The sequence below is a fragment of the Betta splendens genome, chromosome 11 (assembly GCF_900634795.4).
Source record: "Betta splendens chromosome 11, fBetSpl5.4, whole genome shotgun sequence".
Taxonomy (NCBI): Eukaryota; Metazoa; Chordata; class Actinopteri; order Anabantiformes; family Osphronemidae; genus Betta; species Betta splendens.
Window position 1 is genome coordinate 11,208,804 of NC_040891.2, and position 13,749 is coordinate 11,222,552.

At 40.8% G+C, this 13,749-nt stretch overlaps 3 protein-coding genes across 4 annotated transcripts; 2 read left to right on the top strand and 1 right to left on the bottom strand.

Moving 5' to 3' along the window:
- On the bottom strand, positions 1–3,967 carry prcc (proline rich mitotic checkpoint control factor). The gene is made up of 7 exons (XM_029166693.3): positions 2,750–3,967; positions 2,606–2,650; positions 1,893–2,381; positions 1,615–1,707; positions 1,379–1,525; positions 1,168–1,233; positions 1–597 (listed from the first exon to the last, which is right to left on the bottom strand). Exons 1-7 carry the CDS (start codon positions 3,059–3,061, stop codon positions 511–513), a joined length of 1,239 nt encoding a protein of 412 aa, XP_029022526.1. The 5' UTR covers positions 3,062–3,967; the 3' UTR covers positions 1–510.
- Positions 3,968–4,243: 276 nt separating this feature from the next.
- On the top strand, positions 4,244–9,147 carry LOC114865519 (hepatoma-derived growth factor-like). The gene is made up of 6 exons (XM_029166695.3): positions 4,244–4,640; positions 6,118–6,194; positions 6,508–6,646; positions 6,785–6,943; positions 7,021–7,194; positions 7,459–9,147. Exons 1-6 carry the CDS (start codon positions 4,554–4,556, stop codon positions 7,477–7,479), a joined length of 657 nt encoding a protein of 218 aa, XP_029022528.1. The 5' UTR covers positions 4,244–4,553; the 3' UTR covers positions 7,480–9,147.
- Positions 9,148–9,384: 237 nt separating this feature from the next.
- Positions 9,385–11,511, top strand: mrpl24 (mitochondrial ribosomal protein L24). Of its 2 annotated transcripts, none has more exons than XM_029166696.3 (6): positions 9,385–9,537; positions 9,802–9,988; positions 10,173–10,268; positions 10,551–10,654; positions 10,732–10,862; positions 11,217–11,511. In XM_029166696.3, the coding sequence occupies exons 2-6, from the start codon at positions 9,806–9,808 to the stop codon at positions 11,351–11,353; spliced, it is 651 nt and encodes a 216-aa protein (XP_029022529.1). In that variant the 5' UTR covers positions 9,385–9,537; positions 9,802–9,805; the 3' UTR covers positions 11,354–11,511. The 2 variants fall into 2 exon arrangements, with proteins under 2 accessions (XP_029022529.1, XP_029022530.1); XM_029166697.3 differs by having other exon boundaries at positions 9,502–9,562.
- The last annotated feature ends 2,238 nt before the right edge of the window (positions 11,512–13,749 follow it).

Here is a 13,749-nt window from a genome sequence, read left to right on the forward strand (position 1 = left end):
TTAATTTTTGTGATGTGTTTATTTTTTTATACAAAAAAAGTCAATTCAACAACAGCTTTGTAATATCTTTCGTTATTTTGTCAAGTCTGTCAAGAGCAATTAGTCATTTGTTTCATTGCCAGAGAACCAAATTCTTACAGTGGCAGGTTGTCCTCATTCCAAAAAAAACTCACAACAAAAGAAAGTATTCACATTTAAAGAAAATAAACATATTTGTCACATCAGGGTCACTTTATGTCCTCTCTGCCACTAACTGGCAAGAGGTAAACCACGGTTACATTGTTATATGTAGGTATAGTTTAGCCAGTAAAGTAAAATTACTGCAAAAGGAGAGTTTCTTGGAGTTTAGCCTTATCAGACAATGGACCAAAACAACTACTGAATATTAACAATTCAACACAAATTAAAAACAAGGAGGACAGGACCTGTATTATCGTGTGTAGGTATGTATTTACTCTATTTTCTAATGCAGGGTTTCCACGAGTCACCAGGAGGCCTTAAACCTGACATTTAAAAACCGTATTTGGCCTGGGTCTGCCGACGGGTTAGCTTGTTCTCCGCCCAGCTATTCTTCAGCTCTAGCTCACGTTCCTTTGCCTGTGAATGAAAGAACTTATTCATGAGCTTTCATGAAACCAACACTAATACAAATAAAGCAGTTTACAAAAGTAAAGACTGAATGAGTTCTTTAGGAGCTACAGTCTTACAGGGTTAGTTACTATACAGGAATACACACATTTCAGGGCAAAAGCTCTCTTCAGTGACTACACAGAAATGAATTCTGAATAACAATGAACTCAACAATGCAAATCCGTCCCCGTGTGAGCTTAACCAAACTTTGAATACCATGAGCGGAGTATACAAATAAAACCTTTTGTGTAATAGAAAAGAAACATTCAGATGTATTGTCTCATCAGCCAAGCACTCTGAAATTTAAACTAGTAACAATTTAGCTGTGCCTTGTACAGGCTCACTGCAAAAATATCCTATAATATGTTGATTGGTAGAGACAGGCAACCAGCAGCTACAAGCTGGATGTGTGTAGACATGTCACGCTGCGAGCACAAACTCCTGTTATGAAAGTACAGCAACTAACTTCAATACCAAATTAAAAATCACTTATTTCATAAAACTTAAACTCACTTATTTCATAAAACGCTTACTTACCTGGTGAATGAGATATGTAATCTGGTGTTTGCGCCGCTGCTGCCCCGTAGGCTGTCCCCCTCTTCTCTGTAGAAAAGTAAAGAAAGGTAACAGTTGTTATTACACTGTAATCTACCTGCTTATAACTGTACTGTAATGGCAGACTCGTGGTGTTAGAGCAGGGTGAAACAAGCACAAGCAGAGTTTTAAATAAGTGATCTTGTCAGGTCACCTTGCTGAAGGACTGGCGGTTCTGCTTCTCTTCTGTCATGTTTTTGGTCATCCACTGCTTGTTGCCAACAAGCTGGTCATCCCCTTTAATCTCCAGAAACTTTACCTCCTCTTTGCCTCTGTTTCTTTTCCCCTGCAGCCGCATGAACTGAAGTGAAATAAGAGAAAAGACAGTCCTTAATTTAAACTTTAAAACCACACTTTTATATCAAAAGGAAAAATTAGCGCATATCTTACCGCTTCATCATCAAACATGGCAGACTGGCCAGGCTCCTCAGCGTCTGCCATTCCAGGGTCTGGATCTTGGTAATATTCTTCATTGTAGTATTCCTGTCCAAAGAAAAAACATGTATTAAATCGTGTGTCCTATAGCCAATGTAACCAAATATGACTTTGAAGAGGACTGAACTGATCGTATTACTAAATATTTACAAATTCTATAAAAGTCACTAGACTGTAGAAAAGGGAGTGCGATGCAATTCCAAATTTCTAAGCCACCGATAAGTAGCAATTACCTGAGGAAATGCGTCTGGGGCTGTCGTGGGCTGCTGATACTGTGAATATTGACCTCCCCAAGGTCCAGCTCCATCTTGGTTCCCCCGAAAGTCAAGAGGAGCATCTGACTGACCAGGCTCATCAGGAGCTGTGAAAGGGGCGGGTTCTGCAGGGGCTACTGGCTCAGGATCTAAATTTGGGACAACTGCAGGAACAGGGTTGGAGCTTTCACCTAGAGAAAAGTAGTTCTGTGGTGTAATATCGTCTTCGTTATCCTGGTCATCAGCAGCCATCTGTCTAGCCACCTGCAGGGCCGCTGACTTTGCAGCAGCTTTGATAGCAGAGGGAGATGCACTAGAACCAAGCAGACCCTGAGCTGGCTTTCCGGGCTTGGGTCCTTTGGGTTCTTGACGTTTGGTGAGTGTGTGAGGAATCAAGGGTCTGTCAATCTCCTTCACTGTCAGGTTTTTGGGTTGGGGTAGAAGGGAAGACAGACCTGAACCTGCAGCCTGAAAGAAACAAAATAACATAATCCTAAGTGTAATGTGAGTTACTCTTGAATATTAGGTAGTATGTTCCAAATCACTAATTTTCCTCCTTTTATACATTTTTTGCATTGTTGGAGCAATGGAAAAAATAAAAATGTGGAACATGGTTTTAACATTTATCTGGCAGAGGCACCATATTTCAACTTGGGGACGTAACTGTGCAGCACATACTGAAATATTCTTACCTGATGCACTTTCTTTTTTGTTGGTTCATCATCATCAGAGTCTGACTATTAAAAGAAAAGTAAAACTGAATAAATAAGCTGATTACACACTATAATTTTATGAACTACAATGTGTATCAGCCAACAACTGATCTAAGTACTCACATCCTGTCTCTGGATCAGAGGCACAGTGATCTTAACAGGCTCTGTTCGCTTCCTCGGCTTAGGCAGACTGGAAAATAAACCTCCTTTAGACAGCTGGGATTCTGACTCATCGTTTGACGTGCGGTCCCCTAGTGCAGGGTTTGCTTTCGTCTCCCTACTTGCGCTAACGTTTCTTCCTACAGATGCAGTCTTTTTAGGGGCAGGTAAAAGAGAGAAGAGGCCTCCTGCACTTGGTTTGCTCTGCGGAGCGGGAGAGGTCGAGGTTTCTTCTGAGTCACTCTCATCACTGCTGCCATAGGCGACTAAAGACATGTTTGTGGGTGTTATCAAAGACTGTTGATCTACAGTAGATCCTGGACATGGATAATTACTTTTCCTCGATTTGCTTCCAAAAAGCTCACGTTGGCTTTCCGACGGCTTAACTTTGAATAAAGGTACTGTAACACTTTATACTTACAGCCACAGCGATAATAAAAATATTGAGAGGGTTTTGCAGGGTCATAAATTCGCAGACGGCTAAAAAAACTACATAAAACGCTGCTTAAATGAAAGACTGTCCCATTCTAACTACACAGTTAACGTAAGCTAGGCCGCTAAAACCAGCCTCTTTAGCCAGCTGATCCTTTCCTGCTTAATCGAAATAAATTCGTCTGCGATGTGTTTTTTCACCTAAAACGATGTCGACTATTTCATCTCCTACTTATACATTTCACACAACAAAACGGCGATCTCGGCATAATGTTTCGGCAACAAATTTAGCTTTACGTTAGTTAGTCCCTAGACTCCATCAAAACATTCGCCTCCATCATTGGTAAGTAAAGAAACGTAGACTGCGCAGGTTTCTGCGCAGCTTTTTCTTCTTCGCCTGCTTTTCCTCGTTATTAGCAACTCTAGTGCTCTAGCGGTCAGAGTTTGTATTTATACCATCATGCGGGATCCCAAAAAATTCCTTTCAGCAGCCCTGTCATTTGAAGCGGAAGCAAGACTTATAGTTATTAATTACGTTACAACAAGTACAAACAGGCTTTATTTATTGCACACAAATAATGGTCAATGACCTAGAAATAAAATAACAAAATACACATTGAAATATAAACCAAAAAAACTACATCGCTGCACAACCCTGTGGACACGCGTCAATGTGTCTGATGTCCATGTTTCATCCTCTTGAAACTCTGCTGAAGCCGCTCCGTCAAAAGAACACAGCTAAAAATGAAAATATTAACAATGCAAAACACTGACATTCGAGCAGGCATAATGAATATTTCGTCTAACTAATAAACAAGAAACACAGAAGATGTTTGTTTGTTGTGACTTTTAACAAATCAGTTGATTTGACATATTAAAATAATGTTTTTTTCTAATCGGAAATCATGAGTAAATCACTTTAGCGTGATGTTTTAATGCGTTTCGGACGACAGGGGCGCAACAGTGCAACTTGATCCGCGCAGGGGGCGCGTCCGCCAAGAGGGAAGCGCGTTTCAATTTCAAACCCAAACAGTCGGACGGACGAGGGGATTGTGGGATAACGTTTCACCCAAACAATCCCAGCGTTTTGCTGCAGATTTTGCAACGTTGATTAGACGCACGCCAGGTCGCTACCGCTAGATCCACGCCACGGTGTCCGCTGAAAACTCACCCGCCGCGTCTTCGCACCAGTTTTACGCGCCCGTGTATTTTGGATGACATACCAGCGCTCGGGTGGTTTGTTGCAGGTGCTGACTAACCCGGACGCCGCTGCATTGAAGTGCTGTTGTGTTTTCATAGCATATACCCGACGATAAAAGCCATCTCTGCCACAAACATGCCAAGGTCCAACAGGCAAAAGGAATACAAACCTGGAGATCTTGTGTTCGCCAAAATGAAGGGCTATCCCCACTGGCCTGCGAGGGTAAGCGCCGCACTGGGAAATCTAACATTTGCAGCTTTAGGCTTTAATTTTTGTCAGCCTATCACATGTTTACCCGCGAGGCCTAACATGAGTTAGCTACACGGGTTAGCCTAGCTGGGTCGCGTTAGCTGGCGCCGCTCAGCATCCACTCGGCTAGCTAGCTAGCTAACCAACTGTGGACAGTTAGACGTGTCTTTGCGGCGATTCATCGTGTGGACACACGCCTCGTCGCCACTAAAATGCTCGTGTTGCTGCCTGCTGTTCCGACGCTGCACTCCGCGTGTCGCCTCGCCCCCCCCCCACGGGGGGCCTGTGAGCTTAAGCTAACGTTAACTTTGTAATTGTCTGTCCGGCGGCTAACAGAAAGTAGCCGCAGCGGGGCGATCCGGCGCCGTCGTGGTACTGCGTGTGGTGGTTCCGACGGCGTGTTGCCGTTCGCCGTTGACCCAGCTTCATGCCGAGGTCGTGGACACGCGCTACCCAATATTCGCGTTGCGGCGGCCGCGTGGTGCCTCCGTACTTTGTAAACACGCCTGTTCGCCCGCACTTGTTGCGACAGGTAACGCCAGCGTTGACCCGACGCCGCATCGCTCTCCGGTTCCGATAACAAAAAGCCAAACACATGGCGGAGTTCTTTTTATTAAACGTGGGGGAACGTGTGAACTTGTCTTTCACAGTCGGGCTGACTTCGGTTCACTGTTATAGTTAAATTGCCCCATAGTTAGAAATGAGAGGGAAGTCGTTGCATTAGAGACGCAACTAAAACGGAACAATGTGGAAACTGGACGCTGATGAAAAGGAACATCTGGATTAGCCACAGTTTCATCGAAATAACAGCTAGCACATCTGCACTGTCACCCAAAAATAATGACCTGACGGAGTATTGATCACTTCTGCGTCTTATCAGTCCCCCGTCACAGCAGCAGCTCAGGTCCTATCTGGCTGTGCCAGGCCTGTGGCAGGAGACCCGGCGTAGACCAATAGACGCCTTGTTTGGCGTAATAATAGTGTTTTCCCCTTCCTCTGTGCCCTAATGTGCGCTGTTATAGCAAACAAATAATGGCTGCGTGACACAGTCAAACGGTTCATTAAGAGCATGTTAAACATAGGAAGGAGAGAAGTGATGCATGCGGCCACTGGGCACGTTAGGAAGCAGATAAGTCCTCATCAAGCAGCACAATAAAATAAAATAACATAACTACAATGTGTCGTGTAAGCCTTGTTCAGCAGTAAGTGTGTCCATTTATAATCCAGCTATAATAACAGTACGCTCTTTGTTTTTATCAATAAAAAGATGTGGGTCAAACAAACAAGCAGTTTGACAATCTTATCTCCAGCGCTCAGCTTATGCCTTCACAGCCTCCCTGTTTTTTTTTTTCTTTTTTTTATGTTGCTACATATTATAACCATCTGGTGGTTTGCTCTTGTATCTCTGGCTGCCCATTAGATTCACTTGTATGTGTGTTTCATTTTACAGATTGACGAGTTACCCGAAGGAGCGGTGAAATCCCCCTCGAACAAGTACCAAGTGTTCTTCTTTGGAACCCATGAGACGTTAGTATTCTGACCGTTGTGTTCCAGTTTTGGCCTAAATGATGGCAGAAATTGAAGCGTTTCCCCCCTTAGAATGTTCACTTGAATGAGTTTCTGATGAAGTCTTTTAAGAGCTACCACATACTAATTGCAAATTCTACATTTGTGAGATGATGTCATTACTACCGACAGTTTCATGGAGGCTTTTCAGAACTTTTTAGACCAAGTGTTGTATTTGTTCTCTACATAAGTTGGTAAAATGTGAAGGGTCGTTATTTATTCGAATGTCAGAATGAAAAGCGTAGTCAGCTGTGGTGATGTTTGATCTGTATAGGGCCTTCTTGGGGGCCAAGGATTTGTTCCCGTACGATGAATGTAAGGAGAAGTTTGGAAAAGCAAACAAGAGAAAAGGCTTTGCTGATGGACTCTGGGAGATTGAGAACAATCCTACCATCACACATGAAAGCCAAGAGGTGAATTGATTGCATTCAGTTGGTTTGTTACTATATAAGTTACAGTTAGTGTAATGAGTGAAATTGGGAAAAGTATAAATTCTAAGTGAAAGTAAGGAAACAAAACGTTTTTCTGATATTAAAAATCTCTACATGTAGTCATCAAAGAAGGACGATGCGTCAGAAGATGCTGAGAATACAGGTACTTCGGAGAAAGCAGACGCGGAGGGCAGCAGTGATGAGGATGAAGGGGCCCTGGTCATCGACGAGAAAAACGATAAGGGAGGAACTAAACGAAAAGCAGAGGAATCCACAGAGGTGAGCTGTGAACCATGTGTCCACGTTGAGCTTCACACTAAGTGCAAACCTTACGTTAACGCTCAAATCCTTGGCAGGCGTCTCCCAAGCGGCCGAAAGATACAGGGGCGGAAGGTGATTCTAAAGTAGTCAGCAACAAGTCTGACACAGAGGCCAAGCTCAACGATGTGGCTGCTCCGTCCCCAAAAACTGAGATGAAGCCGGAGGCTCAAGAAAATGCTCCAGCAGGAGGCCAGCTAACAGCAGAGAAGGTGCTTATAAGTGTCATTTAACTAGAGGACAATAAATTATAGAAACAGCAGCAGTAAGACTGCAAAGAATCCATCATAAACATTTAATGTTTGGCTCATTGTGGTGCTTTCATCTACTGCTAGTTGTAGTTGAATGATATAATAAATGTAACTTCATGTTATGTCACAGTTTTAAATATGGTTTATTAATTAAACTGTTTTACACAAGTTGCATGAAAAAAAAAAACAGATTGTAATAGTTTTTTCTGCTTGTGTTTCTTGCAGCCGGTAACAGACAGTGCTTAACGTCAGCTCAGAAGAAAACCAAGAACCTTTGACTCTTCTCTGGAATTTTAGCATCACTGTGATAACTTGCAGGATGCCAGATTTCAGCCGTTTGATTAATAGGTGAATTTTAAAAATGTAAGTGTTTGTATTGAGAGACAAACAAATCCTCATTTGCCATTTTTGGGATATCATATATCCCAAAAACAAAAAATTAGCTAATCTGATTTCAGTCAATTTGCGTGAGCACTTTAAGGCTCATTTAAAAACAGGATTTTGGTGTGTATATATTTTTTATTTCTAAGTGCAATTACATAATTACAAAGATTGAATGCTAAGTGATAAAACACTTTTCAGTTTAGAGGGAATAAACACTGAATATATAGTAAATAAAGAAAATATTTAAATAACAAATTTATTCGACAAACCCCATCTCACATTACGCAGGATACAAAACAAATCTTCACCCATTCTTTTAGATTGACTTTATATATTTTACTTTCATCTGCCATCTCAAAGACATTGTTTTTGACATTTTTTTCCCACTGCCCCGTTATTGACAGGTTCACTGTATGCTTTTAGGCAACGCTTCTGTGTAATTGGTGTGCTTCATTGCAGATCAGCCATTTATCCCACATGTGGTCTACTTTGCTTTTGAACATACCGAAGCTCTAAATCCCACTTGAACAGATACTTTAACCTCTCTCTAACCGACGATGTGCATGATTGAGAAGAGAGACATTCCTGAAAGTTTGATTTTGGAGTGGAGTCGTTTTGAGTGGAGAAGTTAAGAGGTTGAAATCATCTGGCAGACACCTCATATCCATCAGCTCAACTCTTAATTTCATCTTATTGCATTTTTTAAATTTAGCTCACAATAATGCTGACATCGCTTAATACTTGTGACGTAATTGTAAAGAACACTTGATTGCATTCAATAACTGGTTGTACTGTGTAGGATTATTTCTGCGCCGATAGATATCTCTATATAGCTATATCTATATAGATATATAAATGCTGTTCTATATGCTATATAGAACAGCATATATCTTGCTGTTCATGCCAACATATGACCCGCACCAAAACAAAATTGATGAGGAATATACAGATGGAACCACCTGCAAACTTTACTGTCCAACTGGTTTTTGTCCCTCCTAACTGGAATATGAGTCTGTTATTCTTCAGTGGTCTTATTATTTTGGTTGTGAAACAAATGTGTGATATTTAAAGGTGTGTTATGGTCAGATGTGTGCTTTGAAAACACATTGGCCAAAGTATGGTGTTATTATTTTCTGTCATAGGTAATTTTGGATGTTCAGGTTCTTTTCCCTCCCAATACTTGTCTTGCTTATCATGTTATTTGGTGTCATTGTTTCTGTGTTCTGTTTGGCTACAGAAGCCCAATACTATTATGAACCTAAGGGAAATCACAGCTCCTAAAAATTTAAATATTTGAGTCTTGTGAATAAGCTGCCCACTTTCTACCACAAAGTACAAAGTGTTCAAAACTTCGAATGTCCCTCTCAGATTTGAAGTTAATTCCAACAGTATATTTTGGGTGTAAATTCATTTCTAGGTTTAGCCTTCTTTACTTTTCTTTTTTGAAGCTGACGTTCATCAAAATCTGCTGCTTAGTTTACTATTGTAGTTGCCAGTTCATTTAATAAAATGTTGATTACAAAAAATGCAGCATGTCATGTTTCTTTGTTTCTGTTCAGTAAACCTAGCTTTAGACCATGATTCTCCAATTCTGTTCTGTTTTATATTTACACAGAACCGTTTAAAACCAGGGAAAACCAACCAAATCTTACTGACGTCACATCTCATATTTATAGTTCTTAGAATTCTGTATGGAATTTTGAAACGCCAAACCAGGATGGCTGTCTTTAACAATGTGTAATTCATTAGACAATATTGTCAAGTAAGTAAGTAAATCGATGTTTTGAATCAATTCTGAGGCGAGACGCATGATTTAGTTACTACGCATGCGCGTTCTCCTGGACCATCCTCCGGTCCAGTAGGGGGCGCTGTGCGCCGATGTTTTCCTGCTACTACATGTGACATTGAAGCCCAGAGAGGGTAGGATATTTGTGCATGTTATTTAGTGAGTTTCCTTATAATTTAGTAGGTGGATATGGTTTCATCACACATTATGCATAGCAGTACAATTTGAGACTTTACTGCACTTTAGGAAATTGTGATATTTGTTTAGCCGCTTTAGCCCAGCGGCAGTGACAGCTAGTATTATTAAGCTAGCTAACGTTAGCCTAGCCCAGGAGGAGTCGTGTTGTCAGTGTAGACTAATTTATCTAACAATTATAGTAATTTACTCTGTCCCTGCAGCACCATGAGGCTCACGGTCCTGCTGTCGATGGCAGCCAGGGTTGTCGTGCCTAAAGATTACCGGTATGGCACCAACAGACCCTGGACCCCAGCTGCCAAGAGGCTAAATCCTCCAGGGAAGAAAAGGAGAAAGGTGTTTGTGGAGCCGATAGCACCTGAAGACTGGCCTGTGTTAAGAGGTGACAGGGTAAGACTCGTCTGTATTAACACTGCGTGGGAGAAAGTGATAGTTTTCAAAAGCTACACTAACCTTTAGTTAAATTTTGTAACTCTTTTTTGCAGCATATTATATTTTCCAGTATATTAAATAGATTATGTAAAGGTGTCAACCTGTAGTGACTTTGACTCATTTTGTTTTACACACTTCTCAGGTTGAAATTCTCACAGGGAAGGACAAAGGGAAGCAGGGGAAGGTGGTCCAAGTCTTCAGACACAGAAACTGGGTTATCCTGGAGGGACTGAACACAGTAAGGAAATGTGTTTATCTCAGATAAGATACTCACAGCTAATAATTCATTCTACATTTAAGTAAAATTGGCCTGTTGTGTTTGAACAAAAACCTAGTTTTCCAGCATAAAAATGTGTCTATTTATTTATATATTTCTGCTCCACCAGATGGAGCCAAAACAATACTGTTACTAGAACTTGGCAAATCCTATGCTGACATAGTGCACCATAAAAAGCCAACAGGCCACAGATAGTGTCGTTTTTCCAGATGGGAAACAGTGAACTATTGTTTTCTGTCTTAGCATTACAGGTATATAGGAAAAACGGAGGATTATCGTGGCACCTACATTGCCAGTGAGGCACCGCTCCTGCTCCGTGATATTGCCCTCGTTGACCCCTCAGACAGGTACAGTCATCGGAGTCAGAAAAGTTGGTTTGGGTTTCGCTTGACAACAGTTGGTGACATTGATTTGGATCTTCCAGAAAGCCCACTGAAATAGAGTGGAAATACACAGAAGAGGGTGAGAGAGTGCGTGTATCTCTCAGGACGGGCAGAATCATCCCAAAACCTGTTGTGGAGAGACGAGATGGAATTGTGCCAGAGCAGTGGAAAGGTAAAGTATTTTGATTTGTACTTTTACACCTTGTTTGAGTTCAAATTCTATAAAGAGGAATCAGAGTAATGTAGTATGTACAGTATTGTTACAAGTATCTGTTACTATGTCTAAACACGTTTTCTATAGTAAACATCAGAAGACTTTCAATTATAAATTTGGCTATGAATATATGGTCCACAGTGAAAATGTTATAATTCAAATCTGTCAGACTCAAAATACTGTACGTTTAGTAAAAACATGCTTTCATTTTATATCTGTTTGTATTTTGTTGCCGATATATTCAAGTCTTTAGGTTTGTTTAAGCCTTGTGTCTTGACGTTTCACGTGACTACATGTTTTCTGTCTTCAAAGATGGTCCTAAGGACACCAGTCCTGAGGACACTCTAGAGAAGACGTATACACCATCTCTGAAAACACTGGAGGAAGAGGTCATGGAAAAACTGGGTATTCAGGAGAACAGAAGGCATAAAAGGTCCTATTGGTACTGACAAGAAAGACACGCTCCTTATTATTCTGTCTGTTTTGAACCTGGATATAGCTGATGGTGAACAGAAAATATTTTCTGAATCATTCTGCATTAGAATAAGTATCTGACTTTGTGTTCTTTTTTTTTTAAACATTGTGAATAAATGTTTCATGGAAACCAGTTTTAATGGTCTATCTAATGCAAGGGCCATTTAGGCAACATGCAAATGACAAAACAATGTTAATTGAACTAAGAAGAACCATCTATATCTCCTGAAAACATATTTTTAGTTAAGATGACAAATGTTGTATTGAACGTCAGCGTCTAAAATACAGCAGTAAGGTCTGATTGGCACTGATGTTATGCAACTTAAAACAGTAGCTTCTGTCCCAGAGAGAGCACATTTACTGGCGGTTTACTGGTTTTAGTGCTGTGGGACATTCGATACACACCGCCCGCTATGGAAAAGTTACGTTGTTATTAGTATTGGCAACATGAACAATAGTAAGGACTGCAGCCTGTTTGGGCCAGTCGCGAGACTGAAATCATCAGATTACAGAAGCCCAGACGTGCTGCTGTCCAAAACCTGGAGCCGCCCTGGGAACCGGTGTGGAAAAGGAAATGGCCTGGGAGGAGACTATACAGACTGGATAGTTTCTTACTCACCTCATTTAATTCATGACACTGGCACAGCACTTTATTCCTCTGAAGTTTAAATGCTTTTGCATCAAATTTAAATTATAACCTCAACTATGAATTTATAATCCACAATGAAAAACGTTGAATATAATCCCCAAAATATCTGGATCTGAATTGGTTCAGTGTCCTGAAAATTATTTTTTTTTAATTTTTACCATGATGGGATATAAATTAATATATTCCATTATAGCTTTAAGCCTCTATTTCAGTCTCATCTGTACTAAGACTGAACTGGATTGTTCCCTCTGAGCCATATGCTTATTTGTGATGTATGATGTAGTCTGCTTGTGAAAACTATGAAGTCTTTATTCCCCTGGTTGGTTAACCATGAGTTTTGAATTACCAACATCACCACGTTGAAAGATCTCCAGCTGCAGAAGTAACTAGTCTCACTTCAAGGAACAAACCTCAGTGTCACACAGCTGAGTCAAAATTTCACAGTGACTCCTCGTACCTTAATTTCTGGTCAGTGCAGTAACATCATGCTCAAAGCATGGCAGGCCATGGGTTTGGCTGATGAGTAGATGAGTTCAGCAGCTTTTCCAGACTCGTCCCTCCTGAATCAGTTGGTCCTTACCACCGTGTCCAAGAGGGAACAAAAGCAGCCAGTCAGCGGAAACAGGGTTTTTGAGGTTTTGCTTTTATGGGAGGAAAAATTATTCCAAGGCTGGTCATCTTTCTCATTGCATCAGTGATGCACAGATTGAAGTGAAGTGAATGCAACCAGGTGAAGTTAGGACTTTTTACTGCTTCTTTGTACCTTTCTCCTTCTACACACACACACAAACACACACAGATCTCAGCTCTCTTGTTCTTCTCAGTGTATGCAGCACAGAAAAGCTTTCAACAATTCCCATCTGCTAAATTCTGCTTCGTGGTCCATTGGCAGTAATTTTGGTAACCCAGTTAAATGAAAACCTCTGAACATGACTAAAGCAGACTAAGCAGAATGCATAAAAATAAACTGCAGGCTGCGCGCTGTGTTTTAGCTGAGTCACATTTGCCTCTCGGCCGTGTAAACTAATGAATCCCACCTGGTGCTGTTGGCTGCACGTGTCAGACCTGACTTCACCAACAAACGTGTTATTGTCTTCTGATCTAAACACATCACATTGTGATGCTTTTAACGACTTATGACCATCTTAGACAGTCAGGCTTCCTGCACAATAAAAGTTTTGCAGAGCAATAAACCATAATCTACATGTAAGAAATCAGGTTTAATATGTTTTTTGATAATCTCCTTGCAGTAAGAGTAGAAATTGTGACCACTGAAACATGTCCTGAACATCTGAAGACACTTTTAAACCAAATTTCAGTGTTGCTCTTGACTCACTTGATGATCTAAGCGCAGCTACAATATAATGATAGTGTCTAATTATAGGCTGGTTGTTTGAACGCTGCTGGAAAATGTAACGCTAGCTTGAATGCAGGTCGGCGGCACCGTTTGCATGAGCGTTTAACTATGTTTGGTCTAATTTAGTCGACTCCCGACTGATTTGTGTATACGGCCTCAATATGTAAGTTATAGTTAAGGACTTATGAGAGTAGAAAACTGCTCACTTAGGACTTTAATTCCTTCATGCAGCCTTGATTTATGAGTTTTCTGTTTAGTTTGATTAATTCACTCTATTTAAATAAGCTTCTTTTATTAATGTAGTATTTATATATGTCATTATTAAACAAGGGAGAGTTCTCAATATGATAAATGAATCTAGTTAC

Bases quoted from the DNA above. Each gene is read 5' to 3' on its own strand.
- prcc (XM_029166693.3), bottom strand. From the start codon at position 3,061: ATGTCTTTAGTCGCCTATGGCAGCAGTGATGAGAGTGACTCAGAAGAA. The intron at 1,708-1,892 runs GTAATTGCTACT...TTCTTTGGACAG, and splicing joins CCCCAGACGCATTTCCTCAG to GAATACTACAATGAAGAATA. The intron at 1,526-1,614 runs GTAAGATATGCG...ATTTCACTTCAG, and splicing joins CCATGTTTGATGATGAAGCG to TTCATGCGGCTGCAGGGGAA.
- LOC114865519 (XM_029166695.3), top strand. From the start codon at position 4,554: ATGCCAAGGTCCAACAGGCAAAAGGAATACAAACCTGGAGATCTTGTG. The intron at 4,641-6,117 runs GTAAGCGCCGCA...TTCATTTTACAG, and splicing joins ATCCCCACTGGCCTGCGAGG to ATTGACGAGTTACCCGAAGG. The intron at 7,195-7,458 runs GTGCTTATAAGT...TGTTTCTTGCAG, and splicing joins GCCAGCTAACAGCAGAGAAG to CCGGTAACAGACAGTGCTTA.
- mrpl24 (XM_029166696.3), top strand. From the start codon at position 9,806: ATGAGGCTCACGGTCCTGCTGTCGATGGCAGCCAGGGTTGTCGTGCCT. The intron at 10,269-10,550 runs GTAAGGAAATGT...TTTCTGTCTTAG, and splicing joins TCCTGGAGGGACTGAACACA to CATTACAGGTATATAGGAAA. The intron at 10,655-10,731 runs GTACAGTCATCG...TGGATCTTCCAG, and splicing joins CTCGTTGACCCCTCAGACAG to AAAGCCCACTGAAATAGAGT.